The sequence below is a fragment of the Frankliniella occidentalis genome, unplaced genomic scaffold (genome assembly GCF_000697945.3).
Source record: "Frankliniella occidentalis isolate FOCC.00 unplaced genomic scaffold, Focc_3.1 Scaffold428, whole genome shotgun sequence".
Lineage (NCBI taxonomy): Eukaryota > Metazoa > Arthropoda > Insecta > Thysanoptera > Thripidae > Frankliniella > Frankliniella occidentalis.
Window position 1 is genome coordinate 57,406 of NW_026267549.1, and position 9,767 is coordinate 67,172.

At 57.2% G+C, this 9,767-nt stretch overlaps 1 protein-coding gene across 1 annotated transcript; it reads right to left on the reverse strand.

Annotated features, from left to right (window-relative positions):
• Window positions 1–3,033: 3,033 nt before the first annotated feature.
• On the reverse strand, window positions 3,034–9,208 carry LOC113204305 (uncharacterized). The gene is made up of 3 exons (XM_052274698.1): window positions 9,039–9,208; window positions 5,091–5,824; window positions 3,034–4,999 (listed from the first exon to the last, which is right to left on the reverse strand). Exons 1-3 carry the CDS (start codon window positions 9,206–9,208, stop codon window positions 4,029–4,031), a joined length of 1,875 nt encoding a protein of 624 aa, XP_052130658.1. The 3' UTR covers window positions 3,034–4,028.
• Between the last annotated feature and the right edge of the window lie 559 nt (window positions 9,209–9,767).

The window sequence follows — 9,767 nt, forward strand, 5'->3', positions numbered from 1 at the left end:
GTGGGGTGGGGGAGGCAGGGTGGACGGAGATTGGGGATGACTCCTCGACAGGGGTAGGAGAGAAATAGAGGTGGGGGAGGGGTCTGCTCAAAAGGGAAACACCTCCCTTGTAGGGATGGAACGGCTGCAACCTCGGCGATATGGAATACACATACGCAACATACGTACCCGCCTTCATGCTCCTCCGAGCCTCCTCCCATTTATTCCTTCTGATGCGCTGCTGTTGCTGTGCTTCCTCCTTCCTTTTTTTATCTTTTCCATAAAGCCGCATACGAGCCGGAGGAGGGTGTCGCGGCCACTTGCTCGCCCCCTTATTTACTCCAATAACGGCCGGGGGCCCAAGCAGCCCAAGCCGCGAGCTGCCCGAGCCCCGCGGGTCGGGTCGGGACGGGCTACAGAGGCCATGAGACAAGTCATAAGGCTACCGACGAGACACCAGAGTTTCACCCTCCATCTTTCGGTAAAGACACTTCCAATAGAAAAGCCAAGCAAAAAAACAAAAACAAAAAAAACACACACACAAAAACATAAATAAAAATACTCCCTCCGATGATTGTAATTATTTGAGTGGCTCCGTTCGTCTTTGTTGTCGCTCCGTATCCGTTTGCCTATTTAAGTCGCCGTGTCCCTCCGTATCTGTTTGCCTATTTAAGTCCCTCGCCCTCCCTGCCGCCGAGCGCCTCTCTCCCGTTTCACATCCCGCCTGTAATTGGTGGGGCGTCCAGGCCGGGAAGTATTAATCGCTGCTTGCCTTTGGAGCGCGTGCGTTATTCATAACGGGGTGGGGAGCGGGGAGCGGGGCGGTGTGGTGTGGTTAGGCGGCGCCGGGCCGAGCGGAGGCTGGACGTCTCCCGGACAGTGCCGAACAGTGGCAGCCGTGCGATCGACGACATCGGCCACTTGCAGCTTCATTCAACCCGACCGTAGACAAGCACACATACCAAAATTTACTTTAAAAAAATAAAGAGCGAATAAAACTAAAACTACAACATGTGTTGAGAAACGACCCGAATTTTTCAAAGAGCGGGAATAGCCAGCTCCACTCTTAAAAAATATGTTTGGTGTCAGGCTTTTACCCCTTCCCCCCCCCCCCCTTTTTCCCGCTCTCGCTCTGCGAGTTCTCGATTGAATACTCCAGCTCAAATCAGAGGTCCTTTACCGACGCGCGAATGACGCCTTCGCGCTGCTTGAAGGATCCAAGTGTTTGTATGGGAACATCTCGCGGTCCCGTCCCAGCGGTGGTGGGAACTGCCGTGTCCGGGGATCGAACCAAGAGTCGAGTGGCACCGCCGCGCCGCGCCGCCGTCCGCGGCCCGGGGTCGCCCGCTGTGCGCCGTGCGCCGCCACCGCGTCGACAACAAACTCCTCAGGCGGTGAGGCGAGAGGTGAGTGTTGGCAATCAGAGGAAAGGCAGCGTCTTAGGAGGGCGCGGATGGAGATATCCGCGCGTATTGTGGGGGACGCAGTTATGAAATTGTGCAGGGTGGGTGATCTGCGCCGTCCTCCCGCGGCCGGGCTGCTAATAGCTCGTACGGGGCTAAACGGCGATGGTAGGTAAAGCCCGCTCGCCGGCCTGAATCCGGCACAGTGTAACCAGAAAAAGGGGACGGCGCAGATCACCAACCCCGTATACACGCTAAATGTATATGTATGTTATTGTGCCAATGTTCGCACTAACCTGCGTTTCGTTTCGCACGAATCAAGTTGTGCCCAAAAATGCATGATTTCGTACAAAGGAATGCACAAAAGAAAGTTCAAATTGACGCTAAAATGCCTGCCGATAAGAGATACAAATCCAGTTAGTGTGTTGTTACCTAATGTTACGAATAAAACTGACAGCGAGGTTAAGTTTGTTGGATTTTTTAGGTTATGTCCCTCTGCTGCCCCAAACGAATATAACACAACTTTACCTACCTAAAATCGCAGTTCGCCTGTTTGTAGTGGCCGTTTTTGACCTCCTTTCGTCAGCAGGGTGAGGCTCGAGGCGAGGGTTGTCAATCGAGGCAGATGCAATGCAGTTCCCAGGCCGGAGCCGGAGGGTAGCGCTGGGCAGAGTGCTGGGGGCGCTGCTGCCTGACGCGTCGACGAGTGGCGGGGAAAAAATGTGTACTAAAACATCCGTGGAGCGTGTTACAATTCAAGTACCGGCGCGGCGGAGGCATTCCAAGTGATCTGTTTTTGCCGGGGACCGGTGTGCGACAGCCTCCCAGCAGCGCGTCGAGCACCGCGCCGAGCGAGCTGCACCGCGGGGCGCCGTTGAGAACGGGAGGAACATCTGCCCCCCCCCCCTCCCTCCCCACTTCTTTCTCCGTGTGTCCACCTCGTCGTCTGCCCGTTCGAAATTTCTCTTCAAAGTTCAACGAAATAGGATGAGAAGAGTGTGCGCACGATTTTTCTTCTCTAAGGCAAAGAATGACCGCCAATACAGGGTGGCCCATAGGCCGATCTCTTCTTTCTCTTGGTTGTAAGTACTGCACCGGATACATGCGTGCAGGCGGGTTGCGCAATCGCACGGGGTCGTAAGGCGCCTCGGTGAGCGACTACAGTGTAGCCCGGCCGCAGCACAGTATCACCAGAAGAAAGAACGGTGCCGGTGTGCCACCGTGAAATGGAACAACCAGTCCGAATTAGGCATTCCCTCTCGCAGTTTGTGTGTGCCCGTTTCCCCTTAACAAAACCATCAATTCCGCATTGCTGCGTAATGGTGACAATTTCCGCAGTGTAGATTAGGTTTCATTCAGTTGACGGACGACCGACCCTCCAAGTGGCTGGCTGCCACACTCGCCGATTTACTGCTCGTTCGGAAAACGCCGGCGGGCGTCCTGCTCCATGATGCCGTGCTATACTTTACATATCGGCGCTCCCTGTGACCCGGGGCGCCTTACGAGTGCGTCAGAAAACAGCTTGCGCTCCGCGACGCCGCATTGTTCCGAGGCAAAAAATAATGGCGACGATCAATTGATGTTTTTCAAAATTTCGGGGAACACCGTCGAGCACGCATTATCGTAAAAAATGATTATTTGCCAACCGATATCAATAACTTTTTCTTTATTTTCAAAGAATGAAAGTTTTAACTCTTAACACAAATCTTTTCATAATAAAACATGTACACTATATATATAACAACCAAAATTATACACGTTTAAGTAATATAAAAGTCTTTTTTACAAAAGGAGATCATAGTTGTTGACTGGGCGATTCCTTTTTAAAGTAAAGTTTACAAGAAGAAAGCACACCTTCCGCTTTGGGCTCCCGGTATTCGGAACTCGGTAAGTTGAATCGCTTAACACAGATGCTGCTTTTTGTACTATAACAAATGACTGGTAATAGGCACAATTAAAGAAAACATTAAATTTGATATAATAGGAACTTTGCTTTGTACATTTCTATATACAGTAATATCATGTCTGTGCAAAATAAAACTATCTTATAAACACAATGGGTTGTTGGGGCACAACTGAAGTTGCCTGCCCGTGACCCAAAATATATGCACTAGATTGTTACACTCAAAAGTCAACAAGGAATATGCAAAGAAACAAGAGTCTTAGTTAAGACGAAGATTTCTTTAAATTGAGATAATTTTCTTAAATTACTTTATAATTTTTACACGTACTATATCAACGAAAACGGAAAGATATGAAAGGGCAGTAACAACAAACGAAGAGTATTTCAGTGAACAGAGTACACAACGAATACTGGAAATCAAGAACATTCTCGATATTAAACCTAGGTATTTAGATAAAAACGACTTTAATAAAGACTAATGGAGTGACACTCGGAAAAATGTTTCTTATTATATACTGAATATCGCAGTCGGGCTTTTTGTAAGCTTCACGTAGGCCACTCTCACAATATTGCACTTTGTTTGATCTCTATGCCCTGGCTTCCCAGTACGCAGCAATGCGCGGGAATCAGGGGAAAACCATGGACGCTCTTTCTGCACCGAGAAAACAATCGTGTAGGGATCGTTACGCAATCGACCACGCTGCCTTGCCTCTCAACACAGACGCCATCACCACACCATCCGTCTACAGCGCGAATGTCCTGGACGGCATAGGTGGCAGCGTCGTCTGCTCGTCCTTAACGTCGACGTGAAGGTGCTGGTGGTGAGGGTGCTGGGGCGCGTGCGGGTGACCGTACACGTAGTCCTCCATGTTGTTATTGTTGTTGTACTCGTGGACGTACTTCGGCCCGTCGGCGTAGTAGTGCTGCCAGTCGTGCTGCTGCTCGGGGAGCGTGTCCCCCGTCACGTGGAGGCCCCACGTCCGCAGGCGGCCGACGTCCTCCAGCATGCCGCCGACCTCCGGCTTGACGCTGCACATCCACTCGGCCGCGCCGCTGCTCGAGCCCTTGTCCGGGGCCGGCGCCGGCTCGAAGTACGGCGTGTCGCCGGGCGCGGGAGAGCAGTGGCTGTTGCCGTACAGGTCCATGACGACGCCCTGCTGCAGCGGCGGCTGCTGGAAGGCCAGCCCCCCGCTGTGGCTGCTGTCGTCCGAGCACGTCGTCTGCTCGTCCGAGTGGAAGCTCGTGTTGCTGGCGCCCAGCTCGAGCAGCGTGGGCGGCGAGCGGCCGCGCTCGTACGCGCACGAGCGCACGGGCGCGGGGCTGGTCTGCTGCTGCTGCTGCAGCGGCCGCAGCGGCGCGTCCAGCTGGAAGATCTCCTCGGGCTGGAACAGGTCGCCGTCGATGTGCGGGAAGTCGTACCGCAGCATGTCCTCCTCGGGCACGATGAACTCGTCCTGCGGCGGCGGCGGCGGGTACGGCATCGCGTCCGGGTGCAGCAGCGGGCCGTGGGGGCCGTGCGGAGGGTGGGGGCCGTGGGGAACATGGGGGGCGTGTGGCGGGGGCGGCGCGTCGTCCACCACCCAGAAGTTGGGGTGGCACGGCGTGGGGTTGTAGGCGGACTGCGGCATGGCCGGCGGGTACGGCTGCACAGCCTGAAGGCCCAGTTTGTTGGGCTTGCACAGGCACTCGAAAGGAGGGCAGGAGCACGAAGAACCTGTGGAGAAGAGAGAGAGGGGAATGTCAGCAACAAGTTGTCATCGGATCGTCTCGGCTTGCGAAGTACTTGCCATAAGACGTCTGCTTACCTGCCGGGTCGGCGATGAGCGGCGGTGGGAGCGTCCTCGGCCTCACCACCTGGGGGTTGATCTGGCTGACGGCGGCCAGGGCCGCGCCAGCCGAGGCGCGCAGCCCGCGGGCGCCTCTCCGCAGCACGCGGCCGCCCCGGAGCCCGCGCCGCGTCTCCACGGACGTCTTGACCTCGGGCCGCGGGTGGTCGTGGTTGCCCTTGGCCTGGAAGTAGATGGCGTGCTCCGTGTGCCTCCAGAAGTGGGTGACGGGGTAGCCGCAGTGGCCGCGGCAGGGCAGCACCTCGAGCCGGCCGGCGCACGCGCGGTTGGGGCACGCCTTGCCCTGCTGCTTCTTGCGCGCCTTGTCGCAGATGGCGGGGCGCATGTGCACGCGGCCGCCGCCCGGCAGCGAGCAGCGCGCCGAGCACACGAGCACGCCCAGGCACGACTTCTTGAGGATGTGCACGTTGTGGTTGTTGGTGTTGCGCATGGCCCAGCCCGACGCGTGCCTCTTGGCCTCCTCGCTCGTGGCCGGCAGCACCAGGCGGCAGTGGCCGTCCGCCCACTCGAGCCACTCGTCGTAGGCCGACACCTTGGGGATGGTGGTGTCGTTGATGTCCCAGTCGGCCTGCGGGTTGTGCTGCGCCGGCTGGCGGGCGGTGAGCGGCTGCGGCGCGGCGGCGCGGGGGCTGTACCCGGACACCGGGAAGCGCACCCCCTCGCCAGCGGTCGCGCAAGCTCCTGGCTCCGTCCTGCAACAAGCGGAGGCACTGGATGAGCACACAGGTGTGAGGAGCCGAAAGCGATAAGGAGAGGCATCGGGGACCATCGGGGACCGCAACGCGCGGGCCGGCCTCAAGCGGCTGTGAGAGCGGGGCGGGGGGCGGGCCGCGGGCAGAGCCGGGCCGGGCGGGGGAAGGAATCCGATATCCCGATCTCCTTCGTCTCGCGTCTGCGGAGAGGGACCATCGGGCGCAACACTTTGCGACGAGTCGCCGCGCATATATGGGAAATTGTCGCGTCTCGTCCCGATTCCAGGGGAAAAGAACGGGGCCAGTGGGACAGCCAAAAGGCAGACAGGTAGAATAGGCACGTGCGAACATGTAATCGGATAGGGTGGAGCGTCGCGGCGTGCCGATGCGATTGTTTTATGTTTATTGAATCACTACAGAACACGCGGCTCAATCATATTTATACGGCTAATCTTTCTGGTCCGTCGTCCGCCTTTGCACTTCCGAATGGACCCCCCCCCCCCTCTCTCTCTCTCTCCCGTGTGTCCCCATCCCATAATCCCCGGACAGGTTGCCAGCGGTCACACCAATGCCTGGATCTTCATCGCTTCATTGTGGGTGCGGTGGCCCCCGTGCCGCCCATCTCGTCCACCCGTCCGCTAGGCCCGTTTCTTTCTTTCTTTCGAGTGAGACACGGTCGAGACGGACGGTCAAAGTTCCAGACCGTTGCTTGCAAGTTTCTTCGGCGATACCGGCCATGCTCCACATGCCAATCGAATAATGTATTATGCGCGGAGGAGTTAATATACCATCCAAATTTTCCTGTCCTGTTTTATCTGAAATTTCCTACTTAAATTTTCTTGAAACGTCCAGCCCCTGGTGTCGACGTCTCCACGTCTCACTCGCCGGGAATTTATTCGTTTCCACCCAAAAGTGAAAAGCCTGTGTTTTCTAATTCGCCCGGCCGGGACCTCACGCCTCGCCTCGCGCGCGCGCGTCACCAGACCAGGACCACACAAAGCAATGGCTTTATCGTCGCCTGCTGGGGCCTGCCCGGGCGTGGCGTGGCGGCGGCCCGACCGGTACCGCACCGGATCAGGGCCATAAACGAGACGCGAATACTACCCGAAAAACTCAATTCGGAATGTGACTCAAGGAAAGGTTGGGGGAGGGGAGGGGGCTTACGGACAAAACGGAGAAGTTCCAAAAAGATTTGTTGAGAAATCACATCAGGCATCCCCTGCGATTATCAGGCTCAGCAGGCTCAGCTGCCAGCTGACCCAGCGCGCCTGTCAGGATAGGCCACCCCGCCAAACACAGCTGTCTGACGGGCCTGCCTATCTCCCAGGCGACCCCTGTCGCCGCAGCTCGAGCGAGCAAACAGACAGAGACATGCTGCCGAGTCTCTCCACACTCAGTGTCCTCTCTATATCTCTCTGTCTCTTTCTCTCTCCCCCCCCCCCTCTTCTTGTTGGTCTTTCCGGTCGCTCTCGCTCGCTCCCGTTGACACTATAAGAGTAATCGGTGTAGCGACACGCGTCCGACTCTGCGGGATATGGCTAATTCCCGTTGATGTGTCCGTGTCCCGCGGTGGTGGCGCGGCGCGGCGTGGCGTTTAGTTTTGACACGGGCCGTGAAGCCGCATTCCTCCGTGTCTCTTTTTGGCCGATGTCGCTCTGGCCGCCGCCGAGAGGACGCGTCCGAATCGTCCTATATGCCGCGAGTGACAGCGCAGCTGCTGCGGCTGCTGGGCTGGACCGCCCGGCCGTCATGCTGCGCTCGAGCGCGGCTCGTGCACGACTCGCCGCACGCACGCACGCGCCGCACGGAGCGGGCGGGCACTACTGCGTACTACGACCAAGAAAGTTGGAAGTAAAGTTACAGAGGATCTGGAAGCAGCGAGCTCACTATACTACTCCCTCTCACACAAACTGTTGTCTGTTGCGACACAGCATTAGGAGGATAGGAGAAAGAGAGAGAGAGAGTGAGAGAGAGAGAGAGGAGAGAGAGAGAGAGAGAGAGAGAGAGAGAGAGAGAGAGAGAGACAGAGAGAGAGAGGGGGGGGTCAACTGTTAGACGCGTTTGACGGCCCGGCCGCGGACCACAGGGGGGGCCAGGCCACCACACGGCGCCGCCAGAATTTGAATAATCTCTGACACGCGCGGCGGCGCCCAAAACACTATAAAACGCTGCATTTGGGGAGCGCGGGGGAGGAGGGGGGACTGGATAGGTCTTGGAGAGAAATAATAAGACACACACTGGCAGAAAGCGGAGGCATTCTGCATCTGCCTGCGCGTCCTTTCGAAGTGTGTGTATTATACCCGTTCCGTTTTGGCCCACAGCGGCGCGTGGAATTCCCTGAAACATCCCGGCTGTCGCGGCTAATGACACGCGCTGTCCTGGTCCAGCAGCCCGCGGCAGCACCGGGCTGCTGGAGGAGAGCAGGCTGGAGAGCAAGCTGGAGAGCGCTGGGAGAGCTCGACCCTGCGGGGCCGTAAGGTGCGGGCCCGGGCCGGCAGGACAGAGTAATACGGTAGGGTAATGACTTGGCGCCTCCTGGAGTTCGTCATGGAGCCTGCAGTGGCGCCGGGCTGCTGGACAGCAGGCTGGAGAGCGCAGGAGAGCGCGCTGGAGAGGGAGCGCGACCGGGCGGGGCCGTAAGGTGCGGACCCGGCCGGACAGGACGGAGTAATACGGTAGGGTAATGACTGCCACACTGAGCGCCTCCTCGAGTCCGTCCTGGAGCCGGGCCGTGTTCTACGTATGTGTATACGGGCCGTCCAAGCTGTTCGCCTCGTCGAAAACAAAAAGCGCAAGAAAAAGGTTGTGCGTTTGTTATTAAAGGTGCGAGTCTCGTTATTTTTTCCGCGCGCGAGTGAAAGGACCCGCGACACCCTTGCGCTTCCTTGACGGACGAGTGACAGCGTCCCCCCAGCGTGGGGTCCCCCCTCCTCCCCCCTCTCTCCCCTGCAGGTGGCCGCCTTGACGACGGGGAGAGATAGCACACATACACACACACGCACGCACAACGCGCATGCTCGCACTTCGTACACTGAGCGCGTGGTTCTGCGAGAAAATGAGCGACGCGTTCAAAATGTTGCAGACGCCACCCTCATTCGGTGCACATCTAGCCAACCAGGGCGACAGTTGCGCTGGAATTCCCTCCCCCTCCCTCCCGCCCTTCATATACCTGACACTCGTCCGCTGGATATCAAATCCCTCCCAATAACTTTACCAGGGATATGGCTTGATGAAGCGGTTTTTCGGTTTCTCCAGAAACACTCTTTTTCCTCTCCTTTGAGCATGTTCCCTCTCCTGTCCCGAGTAGAATTGCGGAACCCACAAGGTGAGGCAGGCTCTTGAAGTACTGACGTCAAGGAGCTCCGTGAAGGCGGGAGAAGACATTGTGTGAGCACACGGGCCACGCCGAAAAGGTATCACCGACAAAAGGTCAGCAGGCGTCATAATTTATAGATCAACTTCGAACTTCGGGGCATATATTGGAGTTGATTTTGTCGCGAACAGAGTATGCTCGCTCGCGCTACCGCTCGGTCTCCAACGGGCTCGGCTCCGTTCGGCTCGGCTGGTGGACTCGGCTCGGCTCGAGTACCAGATCCTATCTCGCATCGCCTTTGACAGACACACCCGGAGCGCAGGGGGCCGTATCTCTAGCGGGCCCTAATGGCGACAGCAGTCCGCGCAAACGCTCATAATTTTACAAATTTAGCCTTTCGTTTCCTGAAACTTGATCCCGCCGGCTGTAAAAAGGCGTCCAGGCTTGGGCTGCTCGGACGCCGAGGCCGAGGAGGACCTAACGAACACCTCTCAGCTAGGGAGTCGTGGGGTAAGGCAAGAGCGTAGCTCGAGAGACAGTGTGTGTGACTGACACGCCAGCGCACTTGTGGACGCGTGTCTGTCTTATCTCATGTACCACACATGCACTATATAATTATCCCCCCCCCCA

Coding starts and splice junctions, on each gene's coding strand:
- LOC113204305 (XM_052274698.1), bottom strand. CDS start 9,208: ATGTCTTCTCCCGCCTTCACGGAGCTCCTTGACGTCAGTACTTCAAGA. Junction 5,825..9,038: donor TTCATCAAGCCATATCCCTG/GTAAAGTTATTG, acceptor CGCTTGTTGCAG/GACGGAGCCAGGAGCTTGCG. Junction 5,000..5,090: donor GCTCATCGCCGACCCGGCAG/GTAAGCAGACGT, acceptor TCTTCTCCACAG/GTTCTTCGTGCTCCTGCCCT.